The sequence below is a fragment of the Cololabis saira genome, chromosome 17, assembly GCF_033807715.1.
Source record: "Cololabis saira isolate AMF1-May2022 chromosome 17, fColSai1.1, whole genome shotgun sequence".
Classification (NCBI taxonomy): domain Eukaryota; kingdom Metazoa; phylum Chordata; class Actinopteri; order Beloniformes; family Belonidae; genus Cololabis; species Cololabis saira.
The window spans coordinates 18,629,260-18,644,639 of NC_084603.1; the positions used below are offsets into that span (position 1 = coordinate 18,629,260).

A 15,380-nucleotide genomic window follows, 5' to 3' on the forward strand; every position below is an offset into this window, starting at 1 on the left:
GAAGATGAACACGTGGACCATGAGACGTCTGGCACGGAGGGAAGTTTGAAGGGGCTTTGTCTGTAGAATAGAATACCTGGTAGTGGAGTGTGTATATATATATATATATATATATATATATATATATATATATATATATATATATATATATATATGGTCCTAAGCCGTCGTAAACGGGGAGGGTTTTCTCCGGGAGGGTTTTCTCCGGGAGGGTTTTCTCAGGGACTGTGATGTAAATCTGTCTAAAGCAAATATGCAGAACTGATTTCCATATGGACGGTCGGCCCTGCCTGGACAACACCATTGTTAACCAACAGGATACGGAACTGGACACGACTGCTGGTTAATGGAAAAGAACATGGACGGGGAAAAGGCTCTGTTGTTTTAAACGTATAAATAAATCCCACTTTGACCTTGAACCTGAGATCTGAGGACAGAGAGCGGTAGGAAATGAGGAAGATGGAGCTGCCAAGTGGAAAGATAACGGCTAAGACCAAAGAGGAGAGATGATGTTTGAGGGAGAAAACAGAGATGAAAGATGGGGAACATGGGGCAGATAAATATTCTATTATAATAACTGTTATGGTTATTCTTTAACCATCACTATCGTTTTCCCTCTTTATGGGAGTTGACAGTTGCCTATTACAGTAACTTAGGTATATATATACCTGGATAGGAGTGGCGGGAGAATGTAAATGTTTTTGCAAGGATGCCTGTTATTTAAATTGTAGGTAAATTTTATTTATTTATTTTTTCCTTCTCCCTTCTTTCCCTTTTCTTTTTCTTTTCTTTCTTTTAATTTTTTTTCCTTTTCTTATATGCCTAGATCAGGGGTCGGCAACCCACGGCTCTAGAGCAGTGGGTTGCCGTGGGAATTTTTTCTCGACATTTCGACTTTCTCGAAGTGCATCATGAAAAAAAAACTTCCCCGAGTTATAACTACCGTAATATAGATACATGCAGCATGTGTTGTCTTCATTCTAAGGCTTATACAAGACTTTTCATTTTTTGCGGCTCCAGACATATTCGTTTTTTGGGTTTTTGATCCAATATGGCTCTAAAACATTTTGGGTTGCCGACCCCTGGCCTAGATGATGAGACTTAATATGTTTACAAATGGTAGAGCAACATGTATAAGCTGTCTGTCTATTTTGCAAATAAAAAATGTAATAACGAAGAGCAAAGAAGAGATTTGTGGACGTGGTAGAGTTGTGTTTCTGTGACAGATGAAGATGCAGAAGAAAGAGTAAGATGGAAACCAGAGATTATGAAATAAGGGGAAAGGTGGAGAGGAATGCTGCTATTTGTGCAGAAAATCAGAAATACAAGATTAAAAAACACAACTGTTGTCATTTCCACAAATCTTGGTCCTGAAGCTTTGATTATTTTAAAACCTCCTTTCATCTGCGTGCTGATTCTACAGTGCCACTAAATTATGGAAGTGAGTGAAACAGTTCAGCCTTCTTGCACAGTGTGTTTCTGATATAAATCTGCGAAGGAACAATGTGTCACTTCGCCTACATGACGCTGACACCTGATTTCTAATTTGATCACTTTCACCAGAACTGAGTTGAGAGGAGGATGAGGATTCCAGGCGTCGATGTTCAGGACATTTCTCACCATCTTAATACGGCGTACCTGCTACAGTATATAGATATGACAGAATAATAACTATACCCTAACATATAATGTATTTATTTGTTTATTTATATGTTTATTTATAGGATCCCCATAAGCTGATGTCGCGACATCAGCTATTCTTCCTGGGATCCCCAATACAGTTTAAAAGAACATTGTCCAAACATACACACATTTATCGCTGTTACAGGTCAAAAAACAGCAAACTTTCTGTCTAAAATACATTATTGGTACAAAGAATGCATCATACAGTCATTACAAAACCACGAAGTATAACCCACAAATAAATTCCTGTAATAAATTATAGTGCTATAATTTATTACAGGAATTTATTCTGTAAATTCTGTAATTTATTTATGATATATTTCTTTCTCATTGAATTTTATGTAAATAGTCTTTTGCTACCTTTTTAAAACTGTATTTTGATGTAATATTTTTGATGTTCCATCCTGTGATAGCTCTGTAATAACAGTGTGTTTTAAAAAGTTTGTTCTTGGCTTAGGTGCCAGTAAATTATCATAACATGATTGTCTGGTTGGATATTTCTGGTTGGTTGACATTTTATAGTGAACACTATCTGATCTGCGAAATATTGTGGTTTTTTACTATTAATCAAATTCCTCATGAAAGTAAGGAGACTTAATTTTAATCTGTCCACCACCAACGGCCATGATACATGCTGATGCATTTTTAAGATATTTGCATGCAGTGAACAATTTAAAGCAATCCTAGCTGCTTTGTTCTGTGCAATTTGAAGTTTTTTAATATCTTTGGTGCCTGCAGATGACCAAATAATGTCTGTTCTTGACTTATTGGTAATGACTTATTAGGTTTCTATCAATACAAATTGCAATCAATCTGAAACCTTGCGTTAAAATTACTGTCAGTGTCATAAATAAAATTGATTTCAAAAGATATAAAATAGGATTCACTGCCATCTAAACCTCAGTTGCCACACTATAGAACTCCAAACTGCATTTCTCTCATTATCAGAGTCAGAAATAAAAGCATAATCCCCAAAGAGGGAAAGTTGATTTCTTCCAGGTCCACCACTGTGGAACAGAAATATGAATATAAATACATGGAAATATACAATAAATATGCAATATACAAAAACCATAGTCGCAATGATAAAATATGAATATATCACTTCATCCAGGCAGCCATTCTCTATAAACATTTCCTTCTATTCAAGGTCACGGAAATCTGCTGGAGCCTATCCCAGTTTATTTGGACAAAAAGTGGAGGTAAACCTTCATAATCTCAGCGGCCTCAATAACAGGGCTCATTAAAGAAAGAGGAAAAAGGAAAGAGTCTCTGTTTCCACTAAACAACCTGAGCCTTCAACTCAGCCTCTTCAGAAAAACAGAGACGACACTTGCATAAGAATGTTTCATGAGCAAAGTTCTGAATGCAGACATGATGCTCGCCATGTGTTAAAATCCTTTCAAATTCACAATTCCAGTGATATAAGAGAGAAAATCCAAATCTGTAGTTTACAAAACCTTTTTCATCAAATTGTCTAAAGAACTAAGCATTTCCCATTAAATACACTTCCAGGTCACTTTATTGGGTACACATGGTGTGCCTAATAAGGTGGCAGGTTTTAATTTGATTAACCTTTACTGACTTGATTAATCTTTCGCTGAATCACAATTATTTGTCAGTTTTAACTCAGTTATATGACAGATTGTGTCCAGTGTTAAACCAAAGACGATGTAATGTCCTGTAAGACTCATGTGAAACTAAAAATAATCCTTTCAGCACCATGGTCAGCTCAGGACTTAAAGTGAAAGCAACTTCAGTGAATGCTGTAAAAATATCATATAAAAAAAATACAGAAAAATATTCATAATATTCAGAATATTCAGTCAATATTCAATCTCAATACATTTCTTACCATGTCTTTAACACATTAGTTGATGGTGGTTTATGTGACATAAGGCACTGTATTTAAACAAGCACACATACATTTAAAAAAAATATATATATATATGTTTTTAATGTATGTATTTATTTGTTACTAACATGTAGATATACATATATACAGTACAGATAAAGCAGAGTGATGCTAGAGCCTACAATGCGTGTGACATGTTGAAGGAGAGATTTAAAAATAAAATTGTATTGAACACAATTTATAAACAAAAACGGACATTTATAAAAACTGCGTATGGAGGAAATACAGTACAATATAAGAAAATAGAACATATTTTGGGAGGTATCATGAACAAGAGACATACGCACAAACAATAAGGTAAACATAAATATAATTAATAACAAAAACAGTAAGGCATTTTAAGGCAAATAGCATCGACATTTCAGAAAGAGATTAAAATAAAAGATACTTTCATATATCAGTTAATCATTTTTTTGCAGTTATTTGACTTAATTTTTTTTTATAGAGACAAAAAAACATTTGAAATCATTTAAAAAACATTGGAAGGAAGGCTTCATTTTTCTCCGTGTATATGATACTTAGCCAGTAGAAAAATGACATTAACCATGAGTGATTTGTTAATTGTATCTTTGTAAAAAATAATAATTGAGATTTCTAATTTTGGGACGTCGTTCATTTTTAAAGATAGACAATTTCTAATTTCACGTCAAAAAGTTTGTGAGACAGGACACAATAGAAACATACGATCAAGTGATTCTTCAGATTCATAACAGATGTTTTGGATTTAAAAATAACCAGAGGTGGTAGTAACGAGTTACATTTACTCCATTACATTTACTTGAGTAAGTTTTGGGAAATGTTGTACTTTTAGGAGTAGTTTTGAATCACTATACTTTTTACTTTTACTTGAGTAGATTTGTGAAGAAGAAACTGTTCCTCTTACTCCGCTACATTAGGCTACGTTGAGCTGTTACTTTTCTTTTATCCCTTTTATCCACGTACGGGTCAATCTCATGACATCACTGGGTGATTCTTTGGGAAAAATGTTTGTTTTTGCATGTTTTGTCACATTTACACAGACTCAAACACACACAGAGTTTCTATGAGTTCATGTTTGTTCTAGTTCTGCCTGGTTAAAAAAGAAAAGTACAAAGTATATTTCAGAAATGTTTTTATTCTATGAACCAGGAAGGCCCCTCAGATCCTCTGGCTCTTCTTTTCTAGCTGTTCCACAGAGTAGAACTAAAAGATTTGGTGATGCTGCTTTTAACCACGATGCTCCAAAACTGTGGAACAGCTGGAGGATCTGAGAGGAGCTGGAAATATGGACATTTTTAAACATAGATTAAAAACTCATCTCTTTGGTCTGGCTTTTATGTAGCATCACATTTTATAGTTTTAGTTTTATTCCGTTTAAATTTTTTTAAAGGTATCTGTTTTATTTATTTATCTATCTCTTATAATGTTTTTATTATTTTTATTGTTGTGGACTGATTTTTTTTTTTTAGCCTTAATCCTTGAACCTTTATCTTTTTATAAATTTTATATATTTTATATTGTATGTCAGGGTGCATTGGTCTCCCAGTTTTTATCTTTTTGGTCTCCCAGTTTTTATTTGTTTATTATGCTTATTTTTCAATCAAAATGTCAAAGCACCTTGTATTTCATGTACCTGGACGAAAGGTGCTATATAAATAAAATTTGATTGATTGATTGATTGAAAGGCTTGACTTGTGCTACTTGTGCTTAATTTATTTTTTTTATTCTGTTATTTTATTATTTATTAAAGTACTTGAATTTACTTTAAGCTTATTTTAATTTAAGCTATTTTTCATTTTTTATTAATTTTAATTAATTTTATTATTTTATTGATTTAATTTGCCTGAAGATGATTATTTTGTACTTTTGTCTGTTTGAATGGTTGTGTTAAAAAAATAAATCAGACGTTACTCAACAGTTACTTAGTACTTGATAGAAAGTAGAAAATAAGGGACATTTTCCGCGATCCGTCGTCCCACCAGCCCAACCGAGGTCCAGTATTACATTTTAAGACAGATTAAAGAGAAAACTAAAATAACTACCTGTCAACCACTTAAAAACTACAATTATGTGCTCAGAATCTGATACGCCGACCTTTGTTGACACTGAAATGCTGTGGACATTCATGTGTATGTAATTCCTATAATAGAGCCTAAATGAAAACACAAAGGGGAATTAAAGCACACTTATTTATTTTTTATATTTTCAGTTTATATACACATTGATTGTCTTCAAGTGAAACATTTACATCTTCTTTTAATTTGTCATTTTCACTCATGTGGCTCTCTGGTATTATGACTGATGACACAGACACATGTTTCTGTGTCTCCATCCTGCTCCTCTTTAGGAAAGTAAGTTTAGTTTCCCATTTTTACAGATATTTACACAAAGTCTTCGCTTTTTTGGCAGAAATGTCTTCTATCTCGTTTCATCCTTTTTTTAATTTTTTTCCATTTAACATTTGCAAAAAGTACAATGATTACAAATCTTCACATTATGCAATTTCAAGTTGAATTATAACATATAAAGAGTAGAAATCAAATAAAAACAAAACAAAAAGCACAACACATTATAACCAGCCAGGGGGGATGAAATTATAACAGAAAGCCAAAACATTTACATACATTTATGGTTTTGATTGCTTTTGAATTTGTAGAAAACTTAATAGAGTCCAGATACTGATTTAATTCACACTGAAAAGTAAAAAAAGAGGGTTTTTTGTTTAAGAATTTGGATTTGTGGATGTGGAATTTTGCAAGGATAATCAACAAATGAATAATAAATGTTTCTTTTGGCTTTGTTCTAATCGTTACATGGTGAAAAACACCAAACAACACATCCTTCCAAAATAATTTAAAATCAGTTTCTATGCTTTCAGACCATGGATGTATTATATTAATTAATTTATTAATGTTTCAGACTCGTTTCATCCATCCATCTCTGATCTGTTGTTTCGAGTTTGTTCCCGTTCTCGCTAATTTCACTAATCTCGCGAGAACTGGCTACAGCAGGTGGCAGTTCTCGCGAGGTTAGTGACAATTTAGTTTGGAGAGACACAGGAATGCTTTTTTTAAAAATTATAATATTATAAAACGGGACATTTACGGGAAAATAATAATACGGAAGGACGGCAAGAAAGAGGGGTAAAATAATACGGTAGTTTCTAGGCCAAAACAGCCGTCACTGATATCTACTAATCTAGATTACTTTGTACTTTATTTTGTAAATGTGGATTAGTTGGATATATGCCACTCTTTTTTCTTTTTCTTCTTTTTCTTCTTTTAATGTGCGTTCTGATTGGCGTGGGAATCAAACTTTGAAAAAATCGACTGTGCATGCGCAGAACCTCAATGTAGCATTTCTCGGCAGGTAGCAAGGATTGGCAGAACACCGGTGTTCTGCCAATTTCTGCTGCTTTGCCAAAAAATGCTCCTTAATGGTTTTCTACCTTTGTAGAGCTACAATTTTACTGTGTTTTACTCCCTAAAACCACTTCCTTTTCCTCCAAGTGGTCCGTGTCGCTTGCCAGACCGTTATTGTAAATAAGAATGTGTTTTATTGACCTGCCCTGGCTAACTAAAGGCGAATGACTGAATGACTATCAAATAAAGCGCTAGAATTGTTTTTTTCCCCCTCTTTATCGTATAATGTTCACAAAGTGTAATGCGATTCATGTCATGGGTAGTGTATTTTTGAAGGATCAAATACTCAACATCCCATATTATCAATTTAGCGTGGCAATCAAACTTTGAAAATGGAGTGCGCATGCGCAGAACCACAAAGTAGCATTTCTCGGCAGGTAGCAGAAATTGACAGAACACCGTCATAAAACGGAAACCCCTACTTTATGTTCAGTTTTCTTTCTTTTCTTTCTTTCTCCACTGCAGCTTCACTAAAACCTATGACCAATAAGCCATTATTGTTGATAATGGGTAGTGTATTTTGAAGGATCAAATACTCAACAACATCCCATATTATCAATTTAGCGTGGCAATCAAACTTTGAAAATCGTTTGTGCGCATGCGCAGAACCACAAAGTGGCAGGTAGCAGAAATTGACAGAACACCGGCATGAACCCCTACTTTAGGTTCAGTTTTATTTTTCCACTGCAGCATAACTAAACTGCTTCACTAAAACCTATGACCAATAAGCCAATATTGTTGGGTTGTTTATTTTTTTCAAAATTAAAAATATTATTTTCCACCTTTCTTTTTTTTCCCCCTAACCGGGACTTCTGCTCGTTTCTGATTGGCTGCCCGGAAAAGCCGGCAGCCAATCAGCGCCCAGCTTCCACGGGGGAAGGAATAAATGCAAGATGGCTGCTCGTATAAAAACAGTCTTCTGGGTCGCCCTCAGCGCGCAACAAAATACCCGTTTAATCCTTTTGAGGTTGAAATATTTATCCGCCACAAGTTCAGAGGGGTGAACCGGTGCTTACTTTACTTTAATCTGGCCGTGATTGGCCCGGAGGAGCGCGTTAGGAGCCACTTTGAGGGCTTTTGTCGGGGTTAGGGCAGACGGCGTGTCAGGCCTGGAACTGTAGCTGCAGATCCGACCTGTTCATGTTTAAAACAGCTGAAAGAGACGGATCTGAACCGCTGACACAGTCTTGAATGAATGACCGGGGAGTTTATTTAGTAGTGAAGCCATGGCTGTATCGAGGTAAGGACTGGACTTTACTGAACACTTACAGCTGCTCTGCTGCTAACAACTGCCACCTTTATTTTGACAAGAGAGGCTAAAGAAACGAAAGTGGGGATTACATTACTTATCCTAAAAAAGAGAAACTGGTAAAGTTTGTAAAAAGTGTTTTTTTTTTTTTGTAATTATTGAGAGTGACGTCACTTTTCTCTGGATTATTATTGCGTGACGTCACGGTTTTCTGTTGATGTTGATGTTAAACCTTTTTTTTTTTTGGTTTTTATTTTATTTATTTTTATTTAGCATTTTAGAGATTTAGAACATACAGACATTCAGCCAAAAATGTATACACAAAAAACTTATGCAACACACAAAAACGTGTGCAATACAGTATACAATATAAAATGATATATGTATAAATTAATAAAACAAAAATATCTATAAAATTAATTTAGCTTTTATTTTTGTACATGTAAAAAACAACACTTGAAGAGAAGTTAATAAAACAAAACAACAAAACAAAGAATGTCATCCTTTAACACTTTGTCTTAATTTACATGTGCAAAAAAGGAGTAGGAAGAAGTGTAAATTTATTTAATCCTACCCCCATTCAATAATAATTTAACCCATATTTATAAACACTCTCACACAGTGCTAAACAACAGTATTATTATTATTTTATTATATACTGTAATTATACTCACACGCATACCTATACATACACATAGTTGAATATTTCTATATATTTGTACACGCATGCTTATATATATATATATATATATATATATATATATATATATATTTTTTTTTTTTATTGAGCATCTTAGAGATTTAGAACATACAGACATTCAGCCAAACATTTATACACAAAAAAACTTATGCAATAGAATAAACTATTAATCCCCCAGAGGAGAAATCTACATACACACTCTCAACAATTTTACAAAATACACACGAAGAATGTATAAAATTGAAATCATTTTATACATCATCAATGTATACAATTCTCAAAATCAGTCCAAAACGCAGATGAGAGTGAGCAGTGATAAAACAAATGTGTGGGAGTTTCAGGCTCAATCTTAAAAAGGTGGCGTCTTGAATGAATGACTGGGGAGTTTATTTAGTAGTGAAGCCATGGCTGTATCGAGGTAAGGACTGGACTTTACTGAACACTGCTGTTCACAACTGCCAGCTTTATTTTGGAAAGAGAGGCTAAAGAAACGAAAGTGAGGATTACGTTACTTATCCTAAAAAAAAAAGAAATGGGTCAAGTTTGTAAAAAGTGTTTTTTTTTCTTTTTTTTAATTATTGAGAGTGACGTCACTTTTCTCTGGATTATTATTGCGTGACGTCACGGTCCTGTGTTGATGTTGAACCTTTTTTTTGTGTTTATTTTTATTTAATTTTTGGGCATGTAAACAAACAACACTTCCAGAGTTTTTTGTTTTTTGATTTATTATTTTTATTTTATTTTTAATTTTTTTGAGCATTTTAGAGATTTAGGACATACAGCCATTCAGCCAAACATTTATACACAAAAAAATGTATGCAATAGAATAGAATAAACTGTATTAATCCCCCAGAGGAGAAATTTACTTACTATGAAAAGGTTTAAAAAAAACAAAACAATAAAAAGCAATAATTTTTTTTTTGGGGGGGGGGGGGTATTTTATCTTTTATTTTTTTATGTATAAATGAATAAAATACAAATATCTATAAAATTAATTTAGCTTAATCAAGCAAGACAGAATTCATTTATTCTTTATTTCATTCAAAAATAAAACAACAAACAATTTAATACAAACACAAACTTTCCTAAATTGTGAATGAGAAATGAATGAATGAAAGGAGAAAGAATGTAAATTAAATGTCTATCTGTTTGTCTGTATATCTATGTATATCTATTGATCTGTCTGTCTATATATGTCTATAGCTATCTATCTATGTCTATCTGTCCGTCTGTCTATAACAGAATCAGGTCAGCTCAAACAAGACGGGGAATTTGACTCCGGTTATTTCGCTCACTGTACAGTAAATAGACAAATGACAACTCTTATTAACATGTAAACATATAAAGTGAAAGGTGCAGCAGTATGAGGTAGACATGGTTATATATAATTGAGGTTATTATTATTGCACAGTGATTGATTACTCTGAGACTCTATGAGTGATGAGCAACATCACTGCATCATCAGAGCAACAGTTTGGGGGAAGAAACTGTCTCTGATTCTGGAGGTTTTAGCTACAGAGCTCTGTAGCTCCGTCCAGAGGGGAGGAGTTCAGACAGACTGTGTCTTGGGTGTGAGGGGTCTGCAGAGATGTTACCTGCCCGTTTCCTGGACCTGTCCAGGTCCTGGATAGATGGGAGGTTAGTCCCAGTTCTCCTCTCTGCAGACCTGATTGTCCGCTGCAGTCTGTTCTGTCTAGTTTGGTGGCCGATCAGAACCAGACAGTGATGGAAGAGCAGAGAACAGACTGGATGATGGCAGTAGAAGTTGGTCAGCAGCTGCTGTGGCAGGTTAAACTTCCTGAGTTGACGCAGGAAGTACAACCTCTGCTGAGCTTCTTCCTGACAGTTAATGTGGCTGGTCCACTTCAGGTCCTGGCTTTTGATTGTTTTTGCTAAATAAATTAGAAATTCAGCCTCTGGGCCATGTCTTTATCTTCCCATTCTCTAACCTCATTATCTATGCAGGATTCTGAGTGGGCGGGGCTATGATAATGAGGCTCTGTGCTGATTGGCTGCCTGAATGACGCGATACACCGCTACGGAAAAATGGCGGAAGCTCCGGCCGGTGGAGTTAGTTGTTAGTGGTTTCACGCTTGGAGGCCAACCGATGTAAATCACATTTTGGTTACGTAACAACAGGAGCAGAATCTTATTGGCTCGTAGATCCATATCACACTGGATGGCTCATCCGGGCGGCTGTACAGACACTGCAGAATCTGGTTGCTTTCCTCCTTCTCTGAGTTGGCAGGCTGAGGAGAGACCACTTTATATATGTTAAAGCAAGAAAAAACCTGTTTTTCAGAATATGTCCCCTTTTAAAGTAAAAAAGAAACAAGTCAAGTTTATAAAAAGTGTTGTATTTTTTATTATTATTCAGAGTGACGTCACAATCCTCTGTTGATGTTGAACCTTCTTTGGTTTGTCAGCACATGGACCGTAAAAAGGAGCCATAACTTGAGATGCATTTATGTTGGAAAACCAAAACCCTGCCACTGTTTCGTGGCAGTTTTATGAAGTTCAAATTTCAGCACGGAAATTGTAAGAGTTTGCCGTATGTTCTTGTTCTCATGGCCAGTGTCAGAACAATGACTGAAGTCATAACAGTTTCCCATCATTGTGTTGGTTTCTACTTAACTTTCTCAATTGTTATTTGGTCCACGTGGTTTCAGTTTCCATACTATTAATATTTGTGGTAGCAGGGGAGGTTTTGAATTCACCTGAAAGCCTTACCTTGATGTAAATTTAATTAAAGTTTTATCCAAAAGAGTGTTGCACCAAAACCATTAATGTTTTTTTGCTTGAGTTTTGTTTCATCACTGAATTCGTAAATATGACCTCCTTTTTGTTTTGTAACCTCCTTTCCAGACTTGATCGTTTGTTTATCCTCCTGGACACCGGGACGACACCAGTCACCAGAAAAGCAGCCGCCCAGCAGCTCGGAGAAGTCGTCAAACTTCACCCACACGAGCTCAACAACCTATTAATCAAGGTGTTTATCTGTTTAATCCTTGTTCTAGTATCAGTTACATCAACTGTCTCACTTAGATATATTTAGCTGTCTCTTTAGTGCAGGGAACAGTTTCAGTGTGAATCAGTGGACGACTTATTTCTTTTATCAGACATTTGTACCTTTAACGAAACTTTGTTAATAGGATAATCTGAATATGACATATTTATTGTTTTACAATGGGGCAAAAAACAGGAATAAATATTTTTGTATTGGTACTAGATCAATTTATTAATTTTTTTTTTGTGTAAATCAAGGTTTTGACGTATCTACGGAGCCCCAACTGGGACACTCGGATTGCAGCGGGCCAAGCCGTGGAAGCCATCGTGAAGAATATTCCTGAGTGGAAACCAGCACCCAAGGTCGAACAAGGTGGGAATTAAATGCTGTTTTCTAGTGAAATCGCCTTCAACTTCTAGTCCAGGGGCCAGAGCCTAAAACTTCACTTGTCAGTACCACTCAAGGTGACAAAACTTACTTATGATTTTTGAAAAGATCCACGTCTATAGATGATATTCTGGTATGAAAACCTTCCTGAGTGGCAGCTGGATCAGAGTTATCAGCTCATGAAGTTCAGAAAATTACATTTTAGATGCTGCTGCATATCCTGGTTTAGACTCATGTACAGGAAATCTGTCAATGTTTCACTGTATTGTCTTTGGTATCATTTTAAACATTCATTCAAGCTAAGATGTGAATCTTTCTGACCAACATAGAGTTCACTGCAGCTCTTTAAACTATAAATAACACACGTTTTTACACCATTTTCGCCTAAATGATATACTATCTTCTATCCCTGTGTCATCTAGGAACAACAGACACAAAATACAAAAACTGGAATACTCACAGGACCATAGGGATTCAGGAAATGTATAATATACCCCATACTATATCATTGTGAGCCTAGAAGAGCATCATTAGGCTCCTATGAAACTATAGCCACTATAGGCTAATGTCACAAACTGGTCTTTATTCTGCAAATACACGACATAATGAGATAAGGAACCAGCTTAGTTTTATAAACAAGCATCTAAAATGTAATTTTCTGAACTTCATGAGCTGATAACTCTGATCCAGCTGCCACTCAGGAAGGTATCATACCAGAATATCATTTATAGACTTGGATCTTTTCAAAAATTATAAAGTTTGGTCACTTTGAGTGGAACTGATATCTGGTCTGGAACATTATTTGTTGAGGCGTCTCTTTTTAGCAGCATTATTGCATGTGTTGGTAACAGAATGTGGAACTAGGTCGAGTTCTGAGTGCTGTTCAACCAGTTGGTTCACTAATGCCTGTAAAATGATGTCGTTGCTGAGTTCTTTAGTGGCACAAAACATTTGAAAACTCCACTTTTAATTTATGATGCTGGTTTGTAGTCCTAGACTTAACTTGATCATTGGCTGGTTTTCTCCTTTTTAAAGAAGTACACAATAAGATAAGACGACTCTTAAACAGACTAAAGAAAACAAAACTTCAAGACTCTTAATGTGTTTTTATTTTGACATTTCTATATGCTGAATACTAACCCGGGATTACTTTTGTTCTTCTGTACACTGAGATTACTGTTCAAATCTTCTTTTATTTTACAATAATTGTATTTTTGGTTCAAGCTGATGGCGTAAACATTCACAAATGTGCAATAATGGCATAAGATCATTCAATTTGTATGAAATGAGACTTCAGAGACAAAGTGTATTTGAAAGAAACATGTCTTAACAACGTTTCTGTTGCTCAGTACCTAAAATAATCTGTGAAAGGCACGAATCCCTGTATTTAGAAGGTTTCTAGTTTGCTGTAGAGAAAAAGATGCCTGGGCTGCACGAAGCATGAATGTCGAATTGAAATTAATGTTATTAAACTCTTGGTTAGAGTCTTGAAATTAATGTTATGAAACTCTGTTGCTTATAGAGTCTTGACATTAATGTCGTTAAACTCTTTTTCCTATAGAGTCTTGCGAGGATCTGTCTCCAGAGGACTCGTCTTGTGACCGGCTGACCTTTTACCACTTTGACATCTCCCGTCTGCTCAAACACGGGGCGTCTTTGCTGGGATCTGCTGGGGCCGAGTTTGAGCTCCAGGATGACAAAACAGGTTTGTATTCACAAGTTTATCACCTTTTTCAGCATTGGAAACCTGAAGTTCCTGCCGATTGTAGTTTTTGATTTAATCTTTTTGGTGATGGTTTGTATTTGAACGTCCTGTCTGATATTTTCTGGGTTCTCACAGGCTGATTTTTACGGTGGCTGAGACCCGCCATTGCTGAAAATAAAAGTAATGCTGCAAAATATAAAGAAACCCCGCTGCAAATAAAATAAAAAAACGACGCAAATAAAAAGCCGGAACGGAAGTGAATTACCGGGGACTATTTTTGCCGATGCACCGGTGTTTTTGGCCTAACACATTAAAAATGACACGTAGCGACGTTGAACACTAACCTTTTCACTTATTTTCTCGTTCGTTGTTCTTCTTCGTTGCTCTTCTTATTTCTTCCTTTTCACTTGCGTCCTCTACGTCTTCTTCTTCTCCTCTCACGTGAAAAACACTGGTGCATCAGCAAAAATAGTCCCCGGTAATTCACTTCCATTGTGGCTTTTTTATTGGCGTCGTTTAAAAAAAAAATTTGCAGTGGCGTTTCTTTAATTTGCAGCTGCGCTCGTTTCTGTTTGCAGCGTTACTTTTATTTTCAGCAATGGCGGGTCTCGGCCATCGTAGTTTTTGCTTCCCTGTGATCTTTTCACTTCTCCTTTGTACTTTTAAACATTATTTTAAGTTTGAGGTTGACTTTCATCTGCCTGCTTTACTTGTGGCCTATCACATTTTATTTTTCCCAGCCTCCATTAACTTTCCTCGAGTGTTAGGTTTATGTGTGAGGAAAAGGTGTCTCAGATTTCTCATATGACAACAATAATAATCCCCACCATTTGTCCACACCTATAAAGTTTCCTCTTTACTACTTTCATCTCCTCTTAGCTGAAATGGACCCGAAGGAACGTCTCGCGCGCCAGAGGAAACTCCTCCAGAAGAAACTGGGCCTGGACATGGGAGCTGCTATTGGAATGGACACGGAGGAACTGTTCAACGACGAGGATTTAGATTATTCCTGTCAACCAAATAATCTGAAAGGCCCAGGAATCAAAGCCACAGCCGGCTGCAGCTCCCGCAACCACGTGGTGGGTTTTTATTTTTCTATTTCAGCACGAGTCCCAAAACCATTTCAGCTGGCATTCAGTTCTATTTTTTTTTTTTTTTTCGAACATGTATATAAAAAGATAAACATTTACATCTTCATATTCACTTATGTTCGAAAAAAAGGAGTAGGAAGAAGTTTACACTTTTTCCTAGTTCCTACCCCTTTATAACTCTATGGATTTACATTATTGCTATTATTATTATTATTATTATTATATTATTATATCTACACAAT

General features: G+C 35.5%; 1 protein-coding gene across 4 annotated transcripts in view; it reads left to right on the top strand.

The window, feature by feature from the left end:
* The first annotated feature begins 7,899 nt into the window (after positions 1–7,899).
* Positions 7,900–15,380, top strand: part of btaf1 (BTAF1 RNA polymerase II, B-TFIID transcription factor-associated) — a 48,597-nt gene continuing 41,116 nt past the window's right edge. For 3 of the 4 annotated variants that reach the window (XR_009784346.1, XM_061744780.1, XM_061744782.1), the window contains exons 1-5: positions 7,900–8,239; positions 11,814–11,937; positions 12,213–12,327; positions 13,904–14,047; positions 14,927–15,126. Coding sequence is in view for 3 of the 4 variants with exons in the window: in XM_061744780.1 (XP_061600764.1) it covers positions 8,226–8,239; positions 11,814–11,937; positions 12,213–12,327; positions 13,904–14,047; positions 14,927–15,126 (597 nt within the window). In the remaining variant the exon portion in view is untranslated. Of the gene's footprint in view, positions 8,240–9,333; positions 9,367–11,813; positions 11,938–12,212; positions 12,328–13,903; positions 14,048–14,926; positions 15,127–15,380 lie in introns of those variants that run through there. The other variant, XM_061744781.1, reaches the window with a different exon arrangement.